Source organism: Pan troglodytes, chromosome 17 (genome assembly GCF_028858775.2).
Source record: "Pan troglodytes isolate AG18354 chromosome 17, NHGRI_mPanTro3-v2.0_pri, whole genome shotgun sequence".
NCBI classification, from domain to species: Eukaryota; Metazoa; Chordata; class Mammalia; order Primates; family Hominidae; genus Pan; species Pan troglodytes.
In genome coordinates, this window is record NC_072415.2 from 85,242,090 (window position 1) to 85,267,602 (window position 25,513).

The following is a 25,513-nucleotide window of genomic DNA, read 5'->3' on the forward strand; positions in this document are numbered from 1 at the left end:
TAAACATGTGTGTGATAATGAGATTTTTGGTGGAAAGTCAGCTTGAAAGGACCGGGAGCAATTAAGCTTGCTGACTTACACAAGCTAGAATGACAAGATGCCAGAGCCGGCCCTGCTCACCCATATAATAGGGCCCTGTCCCCCTCAGCCTGTGTGTGGAGTGGGCCTGTCAGCCCCAAAGTGAGCATCCCCATTGCCAGGGAGCTGGGCCTGCCTCCTCCTCCTGACTCCTGCTCCACCAGGCCCTGGTTGCATGGACTACCACTAGCAGACACCTGTGTCCAAAGACTCTCCGATTCCATGAAAAGTTGTCCCCTAAAGGAAGTACATCTGTCCTGAGTCCTCTCTCCTGCAGTTGTAACCGAATAGTTTAGGACATCAGCAGGCTGCCCACAAACCTCAGTCATTGCCCTCATGGTGCTCCCAATAATGCTCCTGTTCTTGCAGACCTGGCACTGCATGGGCAGAGGAGTGACACTCTTAACAACATGGCCTTTGAAGGCTTGGGCAAGATGAGCAAGCAGTGTTCCTGAGGCCTGGGGCCTCTGAAATCACACACGTGCTGAAATCCAGGAAGCTTGACAGGATCCTGCCTAAAATTGCAGAAGGCATGACTCCTATACCTGCTGTTTGTTTTTGGAGAAAATGAGGATCTTGAGCTCAGTTTCAAGGCTTCCCTGGCTCACAGCCCTGCTCAGGTGCAGCCCTCCACACTCACATTCCTTCCCACCTCCAGGAAAATGCAGAGCTCAAGGCTCTTCCTAGATCTCTGTCAATATCCCTCTTGCAAATAGATCCCAGCACAAGTGGGATCCCCGCACCCAGCAAAGGGAGGCCATTTCCACACACCGCCTTGATTCCTGATAAGGTTTTGCTGTGTCCCCCACCCAAATCTCATCTTGAATTGTAATAATCCCCATGTGTCAAAGGTGGGACCAGGTGGGGATAATTCAATCATGGGGGCAGTTTCCCCCATACTGTTCTCCCGATAGTGAGTGAGTTCTCAGGAGAACTGATGGTTTGATAAGGGGCTTCCCCCTTCACTTTGCTCTCATTCTTCTCCTTCCTGCTGCCATGTGAAGAAGGACGTATTTGCTTCTCCTTGTGCCATGACTAAGTTTCCTGAGGCCTTTCTAACCACGCTGAACTGTGAGTCAATTAAACCTCTTTCCTTTGTAAATTACCCAGTCTCAGGTATGTCTTTATTAGCAGTGTGAGAACGGACTAATACAATGCCCCTTAGCTGGTCATGGGGTCCAACTGTCATTCACAGTCGGCTTACTGAAGTTCTTCTCTCTACCCCAACATTTGGTGATCTTGGCAGCCAGATAAGGGTGAGGCCGAGGGAAAGTCGTTCATTCCTGCCCCTTGGCATTGGCTCTGGGTAGCCGGATTCCCAGGACTGTATGCAGTCACCAGCATTTTTCATGCTTTTCGTGTGGGTGGCCTTTCCCGGTAAGGAGAAAGATATACACACAAGGAGCCATGACTGCCATGAGAGGCCTCTCTCATCATGACCAGTGACTCTGATGCCACACTTGGTTCCAGCCATTGGCTTCTGGTTAGGGACTGATGTCCCTCATCCCTGACGGTCCCGTGGAGTGATGCCTGGGGGATGGCCCATCCTGGTTGAGTTTAGGGCTGTGTCATAGCTGGTCACACGTTCTTAGGGATCACGTCCTCTATAGTGGAAAAGTGTATGAAGTGTTTGAATGGGACGCAACCTGCTTGCTGATGTGTGGCAAGCCTCTCTGTGGATCCCTTTCCTAGTCATGAGCTTTTAAATGACAGAATTTTCCACCGAATATTATCACAGATTTTCTGCCATTAACAGAATGGGTGGATGACCTTGGAATAAAAAGCTCTAGAAAAAGAATGCTGCATATTCCTTTTTTAAAAAATTGGAAGTGCTTTGTATTATGCTGGGAGAGTACAGCAGGGAGAGGCTCACCCAAGGCTTGGGTGAGAGTGGCAGAGTGGTGTGTCCTAGGGCAGCTGCCGTTCCTCCTCGGGTCTCAGTTTCCCCCCTACAAAACAAGGCAGGTAGATGATACCATCTTTAAGGTCCCTCTTGGATCGGAAGGTCTGTGGTTCTCTTGTCACAGCTATAACTCAGCAGCATCTTTTACCCCTTGGGGATGCGTGCAAAAGCAGACACTATGGGGAAAACATTATCACAAACCAAGGAACCGTGGATTCGGCAGGGTGGAAAACTCCTCATCCTCAAAGAAATAGTGTGAGGAACAAAGTTCCCTTTCACTCCCAAAATGACTAAAAACAAGCCATTAGTCATTTTATCAAAGAGGGGTTAGTCCTGATTCCACTGGCCAGCCTTCATTTTGGGAAAGTGATTAACTATAAATTTATCTTTAAACTTTCAACCATTCAGCACCATAAGACTGGAGAAAATAAAAATAAAAAAAATAAACTTTCAACCAGGCCAGGTGTGGTGGCTCATGCCTGTAATCCTGGCAATTTGGGAAGCCGAGGTGGTAGGACTGCTTGAGCCCAGGAGTTTGAGACCAGCCTGGGCAGCATAGGGAGGCCCTGTTTCCACCAAGAAAAAAAGAAATTAGCTGGGCATTGTTGTGTGTGCCTGTGGTCCAAGCTATTTAGGAGGCTGAGGCAGGAGGATCCCTTGAATCCTGGAGGTCGAGGCTGCAGTGAGCTGGGATTATGCCACTGCATTCCAGCCTGGAGGACGGAGCAAGACCCTGTTGCTAAAAAACAAACACAAAAATTTTCAACCAATCTCCATGTTCTTTAATAGATGGACACTCTGCAAGTTAAAATGACTACTGGTGTGTAGTACAAGAAGGGTTCTTATGGCCAGCATAAAGACATTTATTTGGTGTCACCTGGCTCAGTTTTAGGCAGGGTAAGGGGTCTCTGCTGGCAGCAGCCAATAGCCATGGCTCACATCCCAGGGGTAAGCTTGCTCCAAGCGATTCACCACGGGGGGCTGAAGGCAGACACCCCACCCCATGGGTAAGCTTGCTCCAAGCGATTCACCATGAGGGGCTGAAGGCAGGCACCCCACCTTGTGCTGGGAAGACAGCTGCTCACCCGGCTGCTGACCTGCCCTGTACCACTTCACCCGCGCAGCCCTAGGACTTGGCTGGACCTGCAGAAGAGATGGCAAAAGCCAGGGCCTGCTTTGGTGGCTGGTGTTCAGGGACCTCCCTGGCACCTGAACTCCCACTCCAAGAGTGGCTGGAAGGTAAGGCGCGTTAGATAAGCCTCTCTGAGCCCCAGTTCCCTTGTGTCTTCATTTGTGAAATAATAATATCATCTCCTTTGCTGGAGAAAAGAGTGCAGAGTCTAAGCTTGACCAGCGCCCCAGGGGTGCCCCATGAAACCCTCACCATGCCTGCCCCTTCTGCAGTGGCCCCTCCACCTTGGCACTTATGTAGCAGGGAGTGGGTGAGCAAGGGGCCTGAGATAAGGAGAAGCTTGGTCCTGGGCCGGCCTTGATTCAATGCCCAGCATGCCCCGTGTGGCCCTTGGTGCAGGGGATCCAGCAGTGATGCCCTTGGCCCCCCCTCAGTGGTCTTGTGGGACTCCACCTCAAATGTGCATGGGAACCTCATGGGGACATCACCTCAGCCCCAGAGGGGACGGGTGTGCCAGGCTGGCCCTGTCTTGTCATGGTGGTTCTGGAATTCTCCGATTCCACAGAGCAGTGGGCAGTTTCCCTTCCCAGCATTCGTTCTGTCTCTTCCCATTCTGTCTGGTATCTTAACAGCAACAGAGGTTTCTTGTGGTTCAGGTGGGATTGGCCACTCCCCGGAGAGACATCTGTTCCTCTTGCCATGGGTATACTTTGCTTAGCACAGCCTTGTGTTGGAGGGGTGGTGTGACAGGGTTTGGATGGAGTAGATGCAGATCCTGTCCCTCAGGCAGCCATCCGATGAAGCAGTCTGAGATGGCCCGGAGGACGGCATGGCTGAGGGAACGCCTGGGAAATGGAGCTGGGTCCACAGTCGCCTGTGCCGGGAAGCTGTCTACCTCTGGACCTTCCCATGCCATGAGCTCTCTTATTGCTTAAGCCAGTTTCAGCCAGATTTTCTGATGATTGAACACCAACACATCCTGTTAGATTTAAAAATAATCCACTAGGGGCCTGTCACAGGTTAATTTTATTCCACTTAAAAAAATTTAGTTTCTTCCACTTTTGGGTGATAAGGATCACAGGGATAATGGATTACAAAACTTTGCTATTCACCGAGTGGTATCTCCTCTCATTTTTCCTATTCCCAAATCCAAAAAACCATAAGGGCTGTAACTACTGTCCTGGCACCAGGACGTGGGGAGCCTGTGCACACCTCCCAGACAGCCGTTTCCAGAGTTCTCCTCTGTGCCTCTCTCATTCCAAGGGGAACGCAGGGAGAGGAGCTGGTATGACTGAGGGCTGGGCATCGGGACAGGTGCTCTCTGCCTTATGGGAAGGCATCCACAGGTTAGGGTTATTATTATTCCTCCTGCATAGATGACAAACGAAAATGAAAAATCTGAGGTGCCTGTTGGTTAAAAATCTTGCCCAAAGTTGTGGCGACAATCTATGGAAGAGTGGGCTTTGAGCTTAGGCCAGTCTGACTTGCAGGCACATGCAGGCAAGACACAAGTCCCATCACCCAGTGGAGTCTCCCCAGACAGCACCCTTGTCCATTTGGAACGGGGTCCTCACATGTGAGCCAGGCACGATGGGCAGAATCCTAAAGAGACTCTTAGTGGAAGGATGAAAGTTGGTCTAGTTTATCTTTGATAGTCCTTCTTATCTTTCCAAGGGTTTAGTATTCATTGTTCTGTTCACTCGCTGAATCATTCAGCTGGCATATTGGCAGCGTACTAAGTATTGGGTACTTCTTGGGACCCTCTTCAGTTCCAGTACAACCTTCTCTGACACACGAGGGTCAGAATAGTCCAGAGACTCCAATTCCAATGCCCAAGTATTAGGCACTACTGAGACTTTTGAAAAATCCAGCACTCAGGGGTTTATTCTGGGGAGTGCTAAGGAAGCACATGGGTTTGCTGCCAACAGAACATTGAAACTGGTCTGAAGAATCAAATATGTATTTGTTTGCACCATCGGGTGGACACCCGAGACCTGTGCTATCCAACTTCTTTCGCCTTCCCAGTTGCACAGATCGGTTTACCTGGTTTTCCAGGTGAGCAGCCTCAGGCAGTGAAGGCCCATGATTTGCCTGAGGCTGTGGTGTGGGACTGAAAGGAACCAGCACCAGCTCTCTAGGGTCTCATTTACAACTGGAAAAAACCGGAGTGCCTGTCCTGAAATCCTGCAATAGTATACACTTGTGAGGCACTGGGTGTGGACTTTTGTTCCATTTTAAAATGAAAGTGAAAAGCATACCTTAATCTAACACTTATCAGCAGGTACTATGCTCCAACCCCACAGTAAAGTCCCGGGAATACAGAGATGACAGTGAGGTGAGATGGGTCCTGCCTTCAAGGAGCCCGCAGTCTCCAGGGAGACACTGCAGAAAGTGTTAGAGATGAGATCTGAATGAAGTGCTTGTGGAACCCAGCAGTGAGAAGATATTTGCCTCCATAGGACTGGGAAAGTTATGAAAATAAACTCACTGAAGTTAGGCAAGCGACAAACTGCCTATACTGTCACCCACCAGTCCCATTATGAAATGATAGCCACATCTTTTTAAGATTTGCTGGTCAAAGCAAAGGTCCCACCTGGCAGCCAGAGACCCCAGGGCTCCTCAGATCTCATGTATGGTCTACAAAGGCCCCAAGAAGCTGACATGCACAAGAGGTCCAGCCTTCCTGTCCCCAGCCCAGCTCAGCCCAGCTTTCCAAAAGCTTTCTACTCCCATTCTCCCCACCCTGGCTCCTACCTGCCCTGCTGCCCCTGATTTTCTGAGGTCATCACTGGCCGCCTCCAGTCCTTCCTCGTTCTGCCTCCAGTCTGTGCTGGACTCTGGGGAGTGCCTAAGTGGAAGTGCTTATTCTCCTGCTGCCGCTGCTCACAGGCATCTCCCCAGACCCTCCTGCTCGGCTCCGTGGCCTCTCCTGTGGGTTGTGGCACATGCAGAAAAAGCACATCAAGCCTGGCTACGTGTTCCCAGGAGACTGTGCTGTGCTGACCACAGTCGGAACCCCAAACAAAGGATGAAGGTCAGGTGCTCAGGGGCATGGCGTGGGGGCCTGCCCAACTTCCACAGAACACTATGTGAGTGCCCAGGACAGACGCTGGCTCCCTGCCTGGGCATCCAGGGCTATCTGCAAATTCCTAAAACTAGATTTTATCTACAGCTCAATTGGCTTCCTTTTTGATAACAAGATGTTTTATTGCATTTGTCCTAGACAGACAGGTGTTATTCCAATGGCTACAGTGATGTATTTACGAAGCATTTGTATGGTTTATAACGTTTCCCTTATGAAGGCTACTGCCTCTTACATTACTATAATTTCTGTGGGCCAATCTTTAAATAAATGCTACACGTGTTGCCGCATCGCTTGTTCCAAGTGACCCGATTCAAAGGTGATATAAATAGGATGTTCCTCCCCTTCATCAGGATAATTGTTTAGTATCTTGCTAATGACGACATAAGCCCAGTGACAGCGGACCCCCCAAAGGCCTGCTAGGAGTTTTACTGACCACTCCAGCTAAAAGAGTGAGGTTTAACTGGTGACCCCAGACCAGGGGGGAGAACACTGGCATGACAAAGAATTCGACTAGAAAAGCATAAGGGAAACACCAAGGAGTTTAGGTCCTTTCGAGCCCTGCCTTGATCTGAAAGGCAGTGAAGGTGGAGGTCTAGGGCCCACTGCAGGCCACTCCTATTACCTTTCTGGACTGACTTCCTGTCCTGTTTAGAACTGTATGAAAACAACTGCCACCAGAGCACTCCGAATATCAGACATACAATCAGGTGCCACAGCTGAGTTTCAGAAAGCAGGTTCCTTTAACGAAGCTGAACGTGTGATGATAAAAAGGAACCATCTTCATAGTTGTGTCAAGCCCTGGTTTTGCAATTCACATCCAGGTAGCCTTTGCATTGCTCTGAAATGCCTGATGAAGTAGCATTTTGCAAGGTGGGAATCTCTCCAAAGGCAGCGTAATAATCCAGGACCTTGCCACCAGCAGCATGTGTGTGTGTGTGTGTGTGTGTGTTGGGGGGGGGGGGTCACCTGGAAAATGCTGACTCCCAGGTCCCCTGTACCTCCTGAATCGGGACCAGTATTGGAACAGGTGACTCATACGGACGTTAGCGGGTAGGAAGCACCCCTCTCTAGTGAAGGACAGCCTTGGTCTGAGAACTATCCACGGACTCAGGCTCTGCTCAACCAGTGATAAGTGATCTTGGGAAAGTCATTTTTCTGTGCTTTAATTTTTCCTTCTCTAGTGGGAATCATTCATCTCTACCCAATTAACAGTAAAGAAGTGAAAACAGCAAAATTGCAATCAAATACGTCAAATGCGCAAATAGGTTCTAAAATGTTACAAAAAGTATATGTACAAGTTGAAAGGACAAATATTCTCCAATACTGATAATGGTGGCATTTTGATTTTCCTGCTGCTGGAGAATGAGCATTCTCTACAGTTGGCTTGATGCCGGGGCTCCTTCAACTGGCCCTCATTCCACAAGCAATTCTCCAAGTTACTTTGAGTAAAAACCCTCAAGGAGACAATTCAATTTCCAAATGTAAATTCCAACAACATATAGAGGGAACACTATCGCTACCAGTCCCCTGGTGAGAAATGAGGTTTTCTACAAAATGTGATTGCCTTTGACATTGTTGCCGTTCCTGTGAAGTGGTTTTTCAATGTTAAAAGAAGCTGTTTCTATTGGGAAGGGATTTGTTCATGTAAAGTTGAAAGTTTACGCTTGTTATGCATGAGTTCAAGGGAAGGAAGACAGAAACGATGTGGAAAGACACGGATGTTCAATGTCATGTGGTTTTGAAGGGCTTGTTTCTGACCCTTAATTATGATCTGTCATTTATACAGAATATAGGGTTCTTGCCACATGTGAGCATGAAACGTGGACCCACTGGTGTCTTCCCCACACATATCCCCTTCACCTTAAAATACTTCCTGCCATCAATGAGTGAATTCATCCCCCAAGGAGCTGAGTCTACAGGATTCAGAATTTGATTTTGGGCAGAAGAGCAAATTCAAATTCTAGATATTCTGCTATGGAGGCAAAGATTATGATAGTCAAACATTATCAGCTTTCTATAGGCAAAAACATGTAGGTGAAATCCTTCTAGAGAATGAACGCTCTACATATGATTTTCTCTATTTGATTTTCTTTATTTGATTTGTAAGAACACATTCACAGGAGCCCTTCCTTCTAGCATTAAAACTAAATTATGGATATTAAGCCATTAATTCCATTGAGGCTAATTTGTTTTTAACTTTCTGTGATATTTAGACGACACAGAATCAAATGATCTGGAATCCTAATTGTGCTGGATTAGAGTTGAACACACTTTCATGGTCAGAACCGTGATACTTCTACTGGGTTTATCTCCACAAAAAGATTCATAACAAAGGCCAATTGCTGTTCTGCAAACCCCTAGTCAGCCATATCCCAAAGGACCCGGGCAGATGGTAAAGGGGACTGCAGAGAAGTCACCTGGCGGATGGGAGGGCATTGGCCAGTGTTCCAGCTTCACTTCTGAGTCCAACGGGCTCTGTAACCTTGGACAGGGCACCTTTTCTCTCTGGGTCCCAGTTTCTTTTCTTCATTCATAAAATGGGTAGAACTAGATTATTCTTTAAATCCCACATTTAACAGTTTAAAAGCAACTGGGGCATGTTGCGGTGGCTTATGCCTGTAATCCCAGCACTTTGGATGGCCGAGGCAGGAAAGTCACTTGAGCCCAAGAGTTTGAGACCAGCCTGGGCAACAGGGGAGACCTTGTCTCTACAAAAAATAAAAAAAAATTAGCCAGGCATGGTAATGCATACCTGTAGTCTTAACTACTCAGGAGGCTGAGGTGGGAGGATCGCTTGGGCCCAGGAGGTCAAGGCTGCAGTGAACTGAGATCACGCTACTGTACTTCAGTCTGGGCGACAGAGCAAGACCCTTTCTCAAAAAAACAAAAACACAAATTGAGTCTTCTCATTCACAAGAGCCAGAGACGGGTGCAGGCTCCTCCCAGCTGTAAGTTTCTGCTGGCAACCATGGACCTCCAGGGATTCGGCATCTAGGGCAACCTCTCTTCTAAGGACACCATTCCTTACCCACGTTTCAACATCTCCCACCCACCAAACCAACCATCCATTTGATCATTCTAAGACCCTGTTCAGTTCTTTAGGTGCCGAGGATAAGACACAATAATTTTATGAGGATTTTTCTGAGCTCTAAGCATAAATCCGTCTTTCATATTAGATGCTACCACCTATGTGCAGGATGTTTTAATTATTTTAATTTCATACCGTTTCAAAGACATCATCAGATAGATAGTGCTCCTCAAGGGAAATTTTGGCTTGGGGTGGAGGCACATGTTCAAATTTCTGCACTTAGGCCAGTATGGTGGCTCATGCCTGCAATCCCAGCACTTTGGGAGGCCGAGGTGGGAGGATTGCTTGAGCCCAGGAGTTCCAGAGCAGCCTGGGCAACATAGTAGAACCTCATCTCTAGTAAAAAAAATACAAAAAAATTAGCCGGGCATGGTGATGTGCACCTGTAGTCCCAGCTACTCAGGAGACTGAGGTGGGAGGATGGCTTGAACCAGGGAGGTTGAGGTTGCAATAAACCATGATTGCACCACTGCACTCCAGCCTGGGTGACAGAGCCGAGGTCTTGTCCCAAAAAAAAAAAAAAAAAAAAAAAAGTATGTACTTTGGCCCAGCGCTTCTCAGCATACATGAAGACGTATTGGTTTTCTCCAAACTGTGCTCCCCGTGATACTTACCCTTAAGGGCACCCCAACATGCTTCCTGAGGACAGTCAAGCCTCCTGGGATGCAGTGAGCGAGCACCAATGGGCAGGTCTATAATGGGCAAGAATAGACTCGAGGACAGTGTGGACCACAAGGCCCCTTTAGTCTTGCTGCTGTGTCACACTAGCTACTCAGCTAGGGAAACAATTAAACAGGATTCAAGCAGACTTAATTGAAATAGGTCCTTTTTTGACTTCCTGTGAATATCAACTAAGAATCACTTGATCTGATACATATTATTAAAATGTTATTTGTGTGTTTTGTGTAACTTTTTTTTTTCTTTTGCCAACATTCCATACTTTGTTCATGGTAACAGCAGTAAGGTTCTCATGCCAAGCATTCCTCCTTTTACAAGGGGGATAGCATGATGCTATAAGCCTAGGAAAAATAAAATTCAAAGTTTAAAATGAAAAAAAATAGAGTAAGACCTACTATTTGATAGCAAACAGGGTGACTATAAGCAATAATAACTGTACATTTTAAAATAACTGAGTGTAGCTGGATTGTTTGCAACTCAATGGATAAATGCTTGAGGAGGTAGACACCCCATTCTCCATGATGTGCTTATTTATTTCACATTGCACGCCTGTTTCAAGACATCTCATGTACCCCATAAATATATACACCTTCTATATACCCATAAAAATTAAAAATAGAAAAAAAATGAAAACAAACTTTAAAGCGACCACACCAACCATACTGGTAATCCAGTTCAAAGTGACCACGGCAACTGTATTGATGATAAACCAAAGTGACCACACCAACCGTACTGATAGTCCAGGTTAAAGTGACCACGGCAACCGTACTGATAGTCCAGGTTAAAGTGACCACGGCAACCATACTGATAGTCCAGTTTAAAGTGACCACGGCAACCGTACTGATAATCCAGCTTAAAGTGACCACGGCAACCATACTGATAGTCCAGGTTAAAGTGACCACGGCAACCATACTGATAATCCAGTTTTGTATTTTGACTTCTGAAATATGATCATAAATGTTTAATTCTGGGCCATAACTGGGAAATTAGTTACTGAACATCTAACTTTCAACAAAAAAGCCCATGAAGTTTACATAGATAATTCTTGTGTTTAACCAAGTAATATTTAATAAAATGAAAGTATACAGAAGAAAATTATGAATTCATCACATCAGGCCATTTTGCATCCAGATTGCATTCAGAAAACTTGTTTAACACCTAGGAAATTACTGTCCAAAGTTGATAGTGCTTGGTCTTTTTTATCATTGTTTTTATTCTGAAAGCTGTGCATTACTCATCTATTTTTATATAAATCTGAAATACAGTATTTATCCCATATGTCCACATGGTAAAGTAATCAAGAAAAATATTTTCAGTGCTTAGCACTCCCACCCCACTTTAAAGGAAACCCTGACTGTAGTAAATTCATGCTAATTGAGAACTCTGGGGAAGGGGTTAAAACATTACCCAGGTACAAGTCGGGTGGCCATTATACACATTACCCAAATAAAAGCCAGAAACAGGAAGCCAAAAACCAGGTCCCTAAGGCAGGCATGTGTCTTAAATGATATCATTTGTCAAGTTTCCAGCATCTTGTGGTGGTGAACACAAAAAGAAGGTCTGTGTTGTACTGAGGACATTACATCCTCATTAGCTGGAATGTTCCTCAAGTACATAATGCAGGATTTTCATTTTAATAAGAAGCAGCTACTTGTCACTGCACTTTCATTAGATAAACACAGAATGTAATACTAATGACCATTTACAGAGGCTCTATCCTACTCCTGAGGAACTTCATCCAGATGAAATCATATAATGACAAGTTATAGAATATATCAATCATGCAAAACTTCCTTCATTTCTTTGCAAACTATTCCCTGAATTTTTTTTTTTTTTAATGCTGAAGTCAGTTAACAGCAGTAGTCATCATCAAAGGAACCCCTAAATGACATTGCTGGTATTTTCTGCCTGCAAAACAGGCTTGAAGGAATAGCATTTGGCTCTTTAGAAGTCATAACCAAATGGTAACAGATCACTGGGTCTCCTTGGTTTCTCAAAGAGGCAAGCTCCTTCCACCCTGCCCGGCTGGTGACCTTAAGCCCGACATGCAGAGAAGTCCACGCTGAGAAATAATTTACCCACTGGGATTGTTCCACCCTGGCCCCTTCTCTAAAAAAAGACTGACAATTGCCCTGAATTATGGATGTACTTTTTGTGATATGTATTACAGTTCAGAAGAAAGGTGTTGAGACCATCGTACCATTTCACCTCCCATTAGAGGCTGGTCTTGAACAATAATCCCAGAAGATGAAACTGATGCTGAACTATGACCCTCAATTTACAAATCATTTTTCAAAAGAATAAAAAAAAGTTTAAACATATTTTTGGCATTATCTGAATGGGCGGAATCTTTCATGCTTGTTTTCTAAGAATAAGTGAAAACAGCATGCAGTGCACTTTCTTAGTTTGGGGAAAGAGAGAACATGAGGTTTTCAGATTATATTTTATTTTAATCCTGGGCGTTTGAATTTTATTTTTACATAGCTGCATTTCGTATATTCCCTCAAAACACAATAAATTTCTATTCTGTAGCTTAAGGGATCCATCAGTTAAAATGTTGGTCTTTCATCTTTATTACCCTCCCATTAAAATGAAACAAACCGGGACTCACTTCAGTTTCGAAGAAGCAATTTAGTTGGTAATGTCCTTACTCCCCAAGTCTTTACAAAGGGAGAAAGTACATTATTGCTTAGATTTCACACATCTATCTGCATAAGAAGCAACTAAGCCTTTTGGACATAGACTATGTTAAATTTAATAATATTCTTTGATTAGATTATTTTATTACAACATTTTTTCCATTACCAGTCATTTCCTGTGCACAGTTACATTCATAAAATCTGCTCCCCCCTCGTTTGTTTGTTTGTGAATGTAAAAGCGAGGCAAAGTCTCTTTCCGTGTGGCTGTGGCTGTTAGGTCTGAAAGGGATGGATGAATAACTAAGCACCACACTGGACGGGTTTTCCTAGTCCCCTGCACCAGTAACCCTTTGCTATAACGAGGACACAAAGAGCCTCGCATCAGGCCGCTACCCTTCTTCATAACTCAAAAGCGTCACAGTGGCAATAGCCTCTAGTGCTATTTGTCTTTAGTGCAGTTGTGACACTTCGGCATGATCCATAATTTGGCAGCTATTTACCGTGACATTTCCCTTCAGTGCAGCCATAACATTCAGTGAAGCCATTATTTGGTTCCATTTACCATATAAATTGTATTGTTGTGCATGCATGCTAGCAGCTATATTAGGTACCTGAAAATGAGTAAATCTTGTAAAATAGATACTAACAGCTATTCAGCAGTAGGATTTCCTTGCTCCTCAGATGGAAGGAAAGAAAAATTAAATACAGTCCCCAAATTTCCTAGAGCATCTTTAATTGCGTCCATATTTACTGAGCAGGTTAGATACACCGAAACCTAAGACTTTGAAAAATAATCTGGTGGGCTTCACCTTCAATTAGAACGGGCCCATGGGGTTTCAGCGCAACGGTGACAGCGGCAGCAGTCTTCAGGGCACTAAAGGTTAAGAGGGAAGCCGATGAGCCACAGGCGTGATTCAGAAGAGAGGGTGCAGGTTTCGCTGCTTTTCCTGTGTGGTCAGTGGGTCAATGTGGGACATCAGGCTATAGTGCCAAGGAGCATCTCATTCCACCAGAACACGTGGAGAGAAAAATGGGAATGCAGAATGAGTGGCTGCTATTCTGTTTCCAGAATCAGAGGTAACGCATAGCTTCTAGTTCGAACGCCTCTAAGGAGAAGCAAATGTATTCTTCCTTGAGATGACTGAGGTCCCTATGGTGCACAGGGCGATGGGACATACCATACCTCGAGCAGTGTAGCATGCTGTTACTAAGGCCTTGCGGTGTGCCTAGACAGCGCTTCCCTCCTGGGGCCCGTGTTTTGTGGCGAACCCCCACTGAGAATGGAGCGCACACTTTTCTCTTTCCTGTGCCTATATTAATTTTAAGTCCCCCTAATCTCTGTGGTTTACCTTTCCAAAACCTACTGTCTATGTAAGTTTTCAACATTAATTTGCTGCTTCAGAGGAAAGATAACATTTCCATTTCACATGTGCCTTATCAGGTTGATGGTAGATAAAAGCCATTACGTGCTACTTCTTCAAAACACATCTGTGTTCACGGAATCATTTTTCTAATAACAAAATCAAATTTGGGAGGGAATTCCCCCAAATGTCCATTTAGATAGTTGGTTGGTGATTTATAGAAAAAAAAGGACCATTTCCTGAGGATATAGATTCTGAAAATATATGGCTGGCTTTTGCTACACTTGTCACTCATGAACTGCTTATAAGCATAAGACCAAATTCTCCCAAAGCAAAGAAGAAGTTGGGAACCACTTTCAAAACTGATTTAAAAATCTGATCAAGCTGAAGACATACTGACTCGATCAGATCTGGCTTCAGGAATGAATTTAGTTCCCTGGAACAATAACATCTGGAACGAGACCATCCATGACTAAAGAATTGAATGTAAGCGTTTTCCCTCTTAGCCATGGAGGGAAGCTTTATTAGCACATTTTTTTTTTTCCCAAGGGAAGAGGAGGAGGAGGAGAAGGAGAGACCTATTCATTAACACCTTACTTTTGTTTTAAGAAATATTATATCCATTACCAACTAAAAATAAATTGATTTGAGTAATTCTGAGACATAAAGTGCCCATTTTCTTTCTCCTTGATTTATGTCATTGTTCTGTTTTTACAGCTTACTGTTGACAGAGTGAGGTAATTCAACTACAATTTTTCCAGTGTTTTTTCCCATGTACATATAATTGACAGCACGGAATATGGACTCCAGGCCAGTAAACCTGCCCTCTGGAGACAGATCTCCAAGGTCCACCTCACAAACCAGGTCTCCACTCACACACATCTCGAGCAAGTGGCCCATGGCTGCTTGATACTTAGAAAGGTAATGGTTCAGGAAGAAGCCCTGTACGCTGGCAGATTTCTTGAGCAGTTTGGCTGGCAATGTTCCTGCTTTCACAGGCGAAAGGCCAGTAGGAGTTTGGTAGCCAGAGATAAACCCTATTACTATCAAGCGCCCTTTCGTAGCCAGGGCGTCTACAGCCAAGTCAAACATGGCTCTCCCAACAGATTCATAGACCACATCGACGCCTTCAGGGTACTCCTGCTTAAGGACGGTACCTACGGGTTCAGTTTTATAGTTGATAGGACGATCACAGCCAAGAGATTTCAGAAAGGCAGACTTTTCATCAGAAGAGCAGGTTCCAATTACATGGCACTTTGCCTTCTTTGAAAGCTGCACAGCAAACTGGCCCGTTCCCCCAGCTGCTGCTGTCACCAAAACTTTTTTCCCTTCTGACAGTCCTCCGAGCTCTTTCAGGCTGATGTATGCGGTGGTGCCACTTACCAGCAGGGTAAGATACTCGGGTTTCACTGAGGGCACTGGAGTTGCAATGCTGGCAGGCACAACTGTGTACTCAGCAAAAGAACCAGGTGCCATGTAAGCCACAGCTTGGCCAACTGTGTATCTGGCACTAGCAGAGAGGCCTAGGGCCACCACCTCCCCAATGCCTTCGAAACCTATGTCAAAGGGAGGCTTAACTGAGGGGTCATAGCGGCCTGCTGAATAGTTGATATCAGATGCGTTAACACCAACAAATCTAAAAGAAAACAAACAAACAAATATGTTACGATGGGTTTTTTGTTAGGCATTTAGATTCTGCTTAGAGAAATTCCTCTAGTTCTGGCGACCCTGGAGGGGTTGCTAAGCTATACAATCTGATCGAATTTGAGAAAATTAGTCCTGCTGCTCAGATAAAAAAAGAAATTAAACAAGTATTAGTTCAATGTGCTTTGTACTCAGTTTTTGGCCTATTTTTTCCTTTCATCAGTTTAGAAATAATTTCATATCATTTTAAATGGCAAGTTGTTTGTTTCACATTTTCACATGCCATGTATTTGTCTTCTTTCAAAAGTAGAAATAAGCAAAAAAAAAAAAAAAAAAAGAAAAGAAGGAAAAAAGAAAAAGAGTCAGGAAATCCTCATTATATATAAACTTCACTGGAGCTGTGAGTTGGAAATTAATTGGCCTCTTAACAAAGATGTTAAAAACAACACTGGGATAAAATATATTCAAAGAAGTAGACTTGTATTGATTCTGGCAACAATTTAACACTTAAGATAATAATAGTAATGACAATGATATTATTAAAGATTGATGGAATGTGCAAGGTCACTGGTTGCTACATGTTCCTGCAGGGGTTGTTTGAAGCACTGTTAGAGTGGCTGTCGCAAATTTTCTTTCTGATGTAACTACATCCAGTGTGAAAATACGCATTTTGATTAATTGAACAAAAATTGGGTAGAGCGATTTTTATGAAACATTCAACATTTCACAGTCCTTTTCAGATGAAAAGGAAAGCAAATCGTCACTATATTTTTCCTCAACAAGAAGCAGAGACATAACTTGATTAATACCAGATGATTATTTTCATCTTGGTATCCGGAGTCAATTTAATTGCGAGGCCAGTATTTTTCCCAGCTTTTTTCATCTCAGTATACCTCATAACAAAAATATCCTGACACATAGGAGGAAAAAAGCCATCTACTAAGAATGTCAGAAGGTGGCTTAGACACATAACGGAAGACCCTAAAAATGTCATTTCCACCTGTAATAGAATGAAAAGGTAATAGTAACTGGTGGCAGGAGGAAAGCCGTTAAGCAGGTCATTTAAAAGGAATTCACTTTTAATTTAACTTAATAAGCCCAAACTGTCCTGTATGCGATACACTTTCACGGTGATATAGATAATACTCTGCGCTTATAAATGCTCACTTATGATCATCCCCCATGTATCTACAGGACAGAAAAGTCTCTGTATATTGTAGAAATAAGAACGCAGGGAGCAACTGCTTTCTGTTATGTCAAGCTGCATTCAGACGCCAGCACACCACACAGCCTCAATAACACCCCACACAATTCCATACCCGTGGAAGATACACAATCATGAGAAGGGGGAAGATGAGTTTTGCTGGTTTCTTATTTGGAATTTAATATCAAGATGCCTACGTTCTATTTTTTTTTTCCTACATTCTATTTTTAGAGAAGGGAAAGAACCTGCCATCTTTCCTTTAAATTTACATAATTCTCAAGGCCTGGCGTTTTAAAAAGGGCCCACTTCCCTGGGAGCTTGCTTCTGGACTTCACAGCAGCAGCCCAGGGCAGAGCCAGCTGGAGCCCGTCTCAGTGCCTCTGCCTTAGGCTGTAAAGCAAACTCCAGGAAAGGTGCCCGTAGGGGTGGAAGTGACGGCAGGGTTTGCTCTGGAAGTGGGGGGACAGGACCCGACCCACTGCCAGTTGTGTTCTGTGCAATCCTTTGCCCACGATTAACCCTTCCCACGCCCTTCATCCCTCCCAGTTTGTCCCCCTGCTGTCTCCACAGTCCCAAAGGCAGTAGCCGCTCCTCTGCAGGGAGACCCCGCCTTGGGGGGACACCCGGGCGGCCAGCCCCTCTGCGACGGCAGTCCTCCCCACCTCGGGATGGGCAAGCCCTGGGGGGATCTGCAAGGGGAAAATGCAACCCCCCCTCTCCCCGCCCCAGGCTGTGGTTTGCCACTTCCTGGGAAGAGGTGGAGAGATGGAGCAGGACGCACACCGGAGCAGCCTGGGGAGCGCGCACACGCGCTGGACCGGGTTAGCGGAGGCCAAGTTTGGGAGGGGGGAGTGGGGCTCTGCTGGGAGCTGGGGCGGCTGCAGCCAGCCAGCGGCCGCTTGAGTTTGCCAGGGGCCTTTGCTTGAAAAACCACACCAAACATCGTGGTTATTCTTAAGGGCAAGCGCTGGAGCGGTGGCAGCAGATGCGCGGGGCCCGCGTGCCCGTCCAGGCTCCGTCCATCTAACTCCCTCTCCCTCAGAAGTGCCCGCTGCAGCCCTCAGCTCCAGCCGTGCAGTCCTACGGCGTCCCCACCGCCACCACGGAGAGGGGATTCATTGACCCCAACTCCCGGGCGGGCCGGGACCGCGCAGGCCCGGCGCCGCGGTGGAGTTGAGAGTCCTCAGGCCTGCGACCGTGACCTCGGCCTCTCCGGGTCGGGCCGGGGCCCCGGCAGGCGCGCCCAGTCCGCGCCCTTCGTCCCAGCGCCGGCCGCGCAGCTCCGCCTGGGTGGACAAGTTCTCTCCGAGTCCCGTGCACTCGGCGCGCCGGAGCGCAGTGGCCGACAGACAGGGCCCGCCGGCGGCTTGACCGTGACCTTGGCCTCGCAGGCACCCCCATTTCTCACCCCCGCTCTCCCGCCCCGCCGTCTTCTAAATTGTCTGCGTCGTCGGTGAAGGAGGCTTAGGCTGGCTGACGGCAAGAGCCCGCGGCGGCTCGGCTGGCTCCTCGCGCCGCGCTGTCTCCTTGGTCTCCCTGCCCCCGGTTCGCGGACCCCCACCTCCACCGGGATCCCTGCTTTGACGCGGCTTCGCCCCCGCGGCTGGTGAGGACCCTCCACAGCCCGGGACCCGCCTGAGTCCTTACCTCTGCGTGAGGGTCCGCAGCTCGCGCCTTCCGCTCCACCAGAAACAAGTTCAAGCGCAGCAGGCGCAAAGCGAATGCGGGGCTCGGGACCGGGAGCAGGGGCGGAAGGGCCAGGGAGCCACAGAAAGACAAGAAAGACACACTGGGAAGGATTCGCGCATTTGGAGACCCTCCTTGTACCCCCAGCCCCCCTTTAATTGAAACTGTGTGCATGCAATGAGCGCAGGATTCTAGTAATCCGACGGGAGGATCCACTTAAAAGACTAAAATCCAGAAACCCCAGGAAAAAAGAATAGGACCGGCGCAGGCATTCTCCAAATCTGTACCCTTCTAGAGTCACCAGCTTATATGTACTTAAAAAGTGCTAAACCCCCTCGTCATGTTTACTGAGAAACAGAGCGATCCTGCGCAGGGGAGAGGAACGCTTTCCTCTGAACAAAAACCAAAGGCGAGGATTCAAGTCCAGAGTAAAAGCCTTCAATACTGGGAGACAAAACAAAGTCGTCCAAACCAGACCTGCCTTAAGAAAAAAAAGAAAAAAGAAAGAAAGAAAAGAAAAAGAAAGAAAGAAACAAAGAAGGAAAGACAAGAAAGAAAGACAAGAAAAAAACCGGGGGGTGGGGGTGGGTGGGAATCTCGGCCTGGAGAGTCAGCAGAAAACACTGTTCCCCTCCCGTAAGCAACAAACCGTTTATCAAAAACGCCTTCCCCATCCCCCACCGTCCCTTAGCCATTCCTACAAACTCTTTGCTCCATTATCTTACACTTGAGCAGAAAATCGTTAGAAATATTTGGAAACGAAATAATCTGTCACCTTCTTACGAAAAAAGCTGAAAATAGTGCATAAACTGATTTAACCTGGGGATGTCTCTCTCTTTCTTTTTCTTTTCTAAGGACTGAGCATAGAGGGGGAGATGGGAAGTTGTTCTCGGATAACTAAAACAGTAAGGTAAGAACTGGATAAAGGACCATCAATTATACTTTCTATAGGGATTTTATATGCCCCTTCTTACATCTTTTCTAAATAGTAAACTTTATTATCCTAAATCAATGTCTAGCTTACAAGCACATCCCTCCCTGTGAATGAAGAATTTGTATTTTGTGCTAAGATGCAATGAAATGTGCAAATTGTTCACTGAAAGAAAAAAAATCAGAGCACAATTAAAACCACCAAACATCTTTCCCAACAAGGGAATTTAGGCTTACTCAATTCATTCTAGAGCGGATTTTAAGATGATAAAAATGAGAAGCACTTGCATAAAATTTAAAGCAATTAACATTGCTTAGGGGAGATTTGGTCTAGGATTAAAATGAACTAACCTGCAGTGAATTATTAAGCCTCTATTCTTAAAAAATTCGGTAAAATGTCACATCCACTGACACTGTTTGCAAGAACACAGGATCTTCCTACAACGTGGTGGTGGGAGCAGATTTTCCAACAGAGTAGGGAAAGCGGGAGGCAAAGATTCTGTCCCCTCCCAACTCAAAAGAAAACTGTCCCCATTCTTTTCCGTTAAGGATTCAAGGAAGAAACTAGGGGTTAGGTTGTTCATATGGAGGTACTGTTTATATTAAAAGGATTCTTGGCGTGTGTGCAGGGAAAAAAGAGGCATGGATTTTAAAGTGGAGCACATTGGGGAGCTCCAAACATGGGAGTCTGCACTCCCGCGTTCTGACCACAAAATTCAGGGATCCACCTGTCTCCCGCCCCAGGACCAACCCTGGTGACCCAGCGCAGGCAGTGCCTAGGCACTCTGGCTGTGCCTCTCTCCCCAGGGGAGAACTTGCCCTTTGGGGAAGGGGAAAGGGAGGGGTCCCAGGGCAGCAGTAAGCCTGAAGGGAGAGGAATCACAGGAGGAAAAAAAAACCCACAGAGTTTATTAACACTCGCAGGTAGAGAGGCCCAGGAGACCCAGCGCAGCCCGGCGGGAGCCCTCTCCACCTCTCCACCAAAGGCAGGTGGTCCCACCAGGCTGTGGCTTATAGTTCTCTAACGCCTCACCTTCCCCCTGCCCTTCCTCGCTCAGTCGCCTCCTCCCCATATCACACCATTTCCAAAAGGAATTTTATTCACAAACTTTTGTGTGTGTTTATACTAGTGTTTGCAATCAAGAGTACACTTTATCAGAAGGAGAAAAAGGGAAAAACCCTGTGTGGAACTTCTTGCCCGTTAAAGTTTGTTTGGAAATCTTTTCAGTCTGGTGTCATCTCAACTTCTAGCAAATCACTCATGCGTTTTGTGTGCTCCACGTGAACACATACTCAAGCCCTTCTTTTTAGCTGGGCTGGGTGCACGCTCTTACTCTCAACAGCACTGGCATTTCATCCCATAATGAATCAATCCTCTGCTGTGTCCACAGCCAATGCAAACATTTTCAAGGATCCCTACACACTCCCCTTTAAGCCATTCCAGACCAGCCCCCCACCCCCGCCTCCACACAATCCTACCCATGGTTCAATCATTCTTCCCAAAAGGTTTCCAAAAGTTTTATATCGTGATCAGCATTCTTCCATACTACAGTCTTGTTAGGAAGGCTAATAGGAATCTCGAAAATGGACAAATTAAATGCTGCATCAAGCTACTTAGGAAGGTACATTTTGTCCTTCAGTCCGTGCAAGGGACTTTACGGTACTTTCTAGTACACAATTTACAACATAGTTACAGTCAGAACTTACTCCTCCCTTTCGATATTATTATTCAACTTGACACATGCAGCACCGTAAACATTTCGATGGGACTTTGCAGGCCTCTGCAGAGGGCATAGAGGAGCGCCTTGCCAGTCAAGTCGGGCAGCCAGGGACCCACGGAGCAAAGACCTAAGCGGGCATGGCTCCGATAAAGAGTGAGGTCCGTTTCCTCCCTGTTGCTTCGCCAGTTACTAAAGATGAGTGAGGCGGAAACACGACGGTGGGGAGCGCGGGGAATGGAAAAGCCAGAAGGTCTCGCAACAACCCGGTGTCACCTGAATGTCTGCAAAACGTGCGGGCAAAGGCACCCATGCCCCCACCCCGACCCTGGCCCAGCTGCCCGGGACACGCGCCACGCGGCGGTCGTTAACACTCAGGGGACAGACAACAGTCACACTGCACTGACAGCACGCAGACAACACCGGCGAGGTGTACACCCACACATCCAACGACAGGCTCCGCCACTGCGAGGCGGCTGCCAACCTGGAGGGAACAGGGAAAGCCAGCCGGGTCCCAGCCTCCTTCCTCCAAAGCACGTTTACCTAAACGTCGCAGTTTGCGTCCAGGCTGCTCCCGCTCCACCCTAAAGATTATGTCAACGCAGGAACTGTGGGTGCGCGCGGGCGGCCCGGCGGGGAGCCTCCCCTTCTGGGTCCCGTCGGTTTTATTTCGGGAGCGGGAGGGGGAGGAGGGAGGGCTGGAGGAGGGGAGGGGAATCCCAAATTAAAATAACCCTCAGTTATGAGGACGTTCGGTGGCATCGGATATTCACACCAGCAACAGTCACATCACATTCGCCTTCGCCAGATGGCGGCGGGTTCAACTTCCCGGGATCTCGCAAACTCAGGCTGTGCGCCCGAGCGCGCGCCGGAGTGTGGGCACGCGGGCGGGCTGGGGACTGCGGGAGCGGCGCGGCGCGGCGCGAGCCCGGGGCGAGAACGGGGGCGTGGGGTTGGGGGGCGCCGGGCTCACCGGTTCCGGACGAGGAGGTCTCCGTCCCCGGGGAGCGGCACCGGGCAGTCCCGGCTCAGGGTGACGGCCTCGCGGAAGTTGGGGCTCAGCCGGGTCACCACCAGCTTCTGCATGGCTTGGGGAATGGCGGAGCCCTGGAAGTCCAGGAAGTGGCGGGCGTACGACATGTCCACGATGGCCCGGGCCCCGGTGGGCACCAGCCGCAGCATGGCCTGCGCCTCCGCCCGCTCTCTGCGCCGACGCTGGCCGGGGTCGGGCCCCGCCCGGGCCGCTCGGCTCGGCTGTGCTCTGCTCGGCTAGGGCGGGCGGGTCCGCCCCTCCTCCGGCCGGCGCCCTCCCCCTGGCTCCCCCCTTCCCCGCGTCGCCCGCTCCCGCTCCCCCGCCTCCCCGGCGCCGGCGCAGCCCCCGCGAACCCGGGCGCACCACCCCGGGTGTCCCGGCCTGGGGACCGCTGCCGCCCCGGCCGCTGCTCCTTTAATCTTTTTGTTTTGGTTTGAATCTGCTCGGCGCAGACTGGCCAAGGATCCTCTCCGCCCTCCCCCTTCCTCCTGGCGCGGGAGAGGCACCGGATATCCCCACCCTCCCCGAGCTCTAAAAGCCGGATTTGACTCCTCTCGGGCAAGGGTGGCGGGGGGGGACGGCGGGCAAGGGGGGACGGGGGACTCGCGCGTCCCGCGGTCGTCTGCGGCCCCGAGCCGGCGGCAGCCCCGGGCGTCCCCGGAGCTGCGCGGCGGCCGGCGCAGGCGCCTCCCCTTCCCGTGCGAAGCGTTCACTTCCTTGCAAGGTGGTACGAATCAACCCCGAGCGCGGCCCGGGCGGCGGGGCACGACCGGGGGCCCCGGGCCGGGCGGGGAGCCCCTGCCGCCGCTGCCGCACGCGCACCCGTACCGACCGCGGGGCGGGGAAATGTCCATTGCCTCCCGCTCCCCAGGCTGGTGGCTTCCTGTCCCCGGAACCCCTTGCCCGTGCTTTCTGTCCACGGTCTGTCCCATGCAAGTTGCAGGAACTAAGCCATTTTATTTATTTTGGCCTAGATTTCATGTTTTTCCATGAATGTTTTAAGTAGATCTACAAGACTGTTACAGGTTTCCCATTGGGAGAGAACACACATATAGAAAACCAGAAGGCCAAATTCCCAGAGCACAGACACATTTTAAAGTTCTACGTGGGGATGGCCGAGGGACTTAACTGAATTGGAGACGTTGCACTGCTGTGTGAGGACCTCATTTTGGAACCCAGCTAGAAAGATCTGCCGTTCCATCGTGTCCGTTTTCTCCCTACTGGCGTGCATGGACCAAATGTCAATTCACTTTTTATAGAGGGGCCCAATTAAATATTTCCACACTTTTCTGTGATGAACTAAGTCCATCTTTACATTTTTATTTAAATTGTAAAATTTAATTTTAAAAATATCTTGCTTTTCAGTTACCCACGAATTACCAAAATATAAAAGCTACTCTGGGCTCCTCCCCAGCCAAATCTAACCCCCCAACGTGAGATTGCAAAAGTGACATAGGTATTTTTCCCCCCAAATGTAGGACATGCTTCACCCAAGGGTAGTTTGGATGCACGTGGTTGCGTGTGTATGAATGTGCAAGTGTATGTATGTGTATGTGTGTGTGTTGGGGGGGAACTAACAGGTTTAAAAATCTGCAGGAACTAATGTCTACTTAACTTAGAACATATGGGTTTTACCCGGTATCAGCCAGTGGGTTACAATAACAACACTGAATGAATTCCTCCAATGTACAATCTTTTATGTTATGCTGTATTAAGATTTCTTTTTTTTGTCATATTGTTTAGCTCCGAAAAAAAGAAAACAAAGCAATTAAAAAGATTGACAGGTATGGTTTGTGAGAGACCTATTTGTAATTGTCAGGGTGACGTTGGCGAGAGGAGGAGGAGTAAAAACTGAAGCAGGAAAAGCAGCTCGATGTGTCTGTCTATCAGTTGAGACTGTCTGAAAGCTCTGCGATCCGAATGTGTGTTATATTTCACTGAAAAGAGGAGAGAGCGAGAGTGCATCTCCCTCTCTCCCAGGAGTTTGGGGGGGGGGACAGTCCACGCTCATCTCGCCCACCCAGTGAATGTCTGCTCTTCACCCCCTTTGCACACACTCTCCGGGTTGTTGTTGCCTTTTTTTTTTCTTGGAGGGGGGTGCTTTTTGTGTATTTTTCAAATTTTTTTCTGTTGGAAGATCAAGACCGGCCAAAAATCCATGATCAAAATGTGTTTGCATTAGATTTCGCATTGGAAGAAGCGGCGATCCTGGCGGCCAAGCCCCCCGGGTGGAAGCGCGGGGCACCAAGTGGCGCTCCGGCGGGGTGACACTGTTTGATCTGTGACTGTTTGGAAGGTGGAGCAGCGCCTGACATCTCCCCCCGGCGCATGTATGTACGGGGGCTTCACTCCTCTGTCTTGTTTGCTTTCTTCCTCTTAGACTAAGTGCGGGGAGGAAAAGGACAGCCTGCATCGGCCTCGCCGGCGCACAATGAGAAAGCTGCGACCCGCGCACTAAAAACACTCGCCGCGACCCCCAAACAGCGAGGAGAGAGGGGGAGAGAAAGTTGCGCTCGGCGACTCTCGGCTCGCGGAAGAAGGCGCAGGGGAGCGCCCGGAGCGGCGCGCCGGGAGGAGCGCCCGCCCAGCAGCAGCGCGGCGGCGGGGAGGCGGCAGCATGGAGCGCGGGCCGCGGGCCGGCCCGCCGAGCGCCCGCTGCTGCGCCCGCGGCCCGCGCCGGGGATGACTCCGGGCTCGGCGCCCAGGCCCCGCGCGCTCCGCCCGCAGCCCGGCGGCCGGGACGCGGCCCGCGCGGCCGCCGCCGCCGCCTCCTGAGCGGCCCCGGGCGCGGCGGTCCATGCGAGCGGCTCCCCGCGGTCCGCGGCGCTCCCGGAGCCCGGAGCCCGCGGGGACGAGGCCAAAGTTGGGCGCGCCGCGGAGTTGCGCCCGCGCCCGGGGCCCCGCGTCCCCGCGCCCCGCGAACTCCGGCGGCGGCTGAGGCGACGGCTGCGGCGGCCGAGCAGCATGCCGAGGAGGAAGCAGCAGGCCCCCCGGCGCTCGGCAGGTAACGGGCGCGCGGCCCGCGCCGCGGGGAGTGGGCGCCGGGAGGAGCAGGAGGAGGGGGCTTCGCGGGCCGAGGTGCGGGACGTGGGCCGCGGGCCGCCCCAAGCTGGGGAGGGGAGGCCCAGCCTGCGCTGGCCACAGTCGTCTGGAGGCTGCGGTCGCCGTCCTCCCCCACACCCCCAACCTGGGCCGGCGCGTGGAGCAGAGAAAGTTCGCGGTGCTTCTCTGCGCTGCGGGAAGCCCGGATGGCCGGGGGAGGCCGGGGGCCGCGGGACGGCGGGTGCTTCTGGCTACCTCAGGAGGGGGCGTGCGCTGAGGGGAAGTAGTTGCT

At 48.9% G+C, this 25,513-nt stretch overlaps 2 protein-coding genes across 6 annotated transcripts in view; one reads left to right on the plus strand and one right to left on the minus strand.

The window, feature by feature from the left end:
• Window positions 1–10,624: 10,624 nt before the first annotated feature.
• Window positions 10,625–22,762, minus strand: PTGR3 (prostaglandin reductase 3). Of its 3 annotated transcripts, none has more exons than XM_001138011.8 (2): window positions 22,120–22,762; window positions 10,625–15,600 (listed from the first exon to the last, which is right to left on the minus strand). In XM_001138011.8, exons 1-2 carry the CDS (start codon window positions 22,326–22,328, stop codon window positions 14,676–14,678), a joined length of 1,134 nt encoding a protein of 377 aa, XP_001138011.2. In that variant the 5' UTR covers window positions 22,329–22,762; the 3' UTR covers window positions 10,625–14,675. The 3 variants fall into 3 exon arrangements, with proteins under 3 accessions (XP_001138011.2, XP_063651939.1, XP_063651940.1); XM_063795869.1 differs by lacking the exon at window positions 22,120–22,762 and adding an exon at window positions 21,690–22,082; XM_063795870.1 differs by lacking the exon at window positions 22,120–22,762 and adding an exon at window positions 18,460–19,021.
• A 1,133-nt stretch (window positions 22,763–23,895) lies between these two features.
• The window catches only part of TSHZ1 (teashirt zinc finger homeobox 1), a 79,170-nt gene continuing 77,552 nt past the window's right edge, over window positions 23,896–25,513 (plus strand). Inside the window, exon 1 of one of the 3 annotated variants that reach the window (XM_001137580.7) lies at window positions 23,896–25,183. In XM_001137580.7, the coding sequence (XP_001137580.5) occupies window positions 25,144–25,183 (40 nt within the window). In that variant the 5' untranslated portion in view covers window positions 23,896–25,143. Of the gene's footprint in view, window positions 25,184–25,238 lie in introns of those variants that run through there. The other 2 variants (XM_001137665.6, XM_024350942.3) reach the window with 2 other exon arrangements.

Excerpts from the sequence above, each read along its gene's own strand:
- PTGR3 (XM_001138011.8), bottom strand. The coding sequence starts at position 22,328 with ATGCTGCGGCTGGTGCCCACCGGGGCCCGGGCCATCGTGGACATGTCG. Across the intron at positions 15,601-22,119 it reads GACCTCCTCGTCCGGAACCG|ATTTGTTGGTGTTAACGCAT; the intron begins GTGAGCCCGGCG and ends GTTTTCTTTTAG.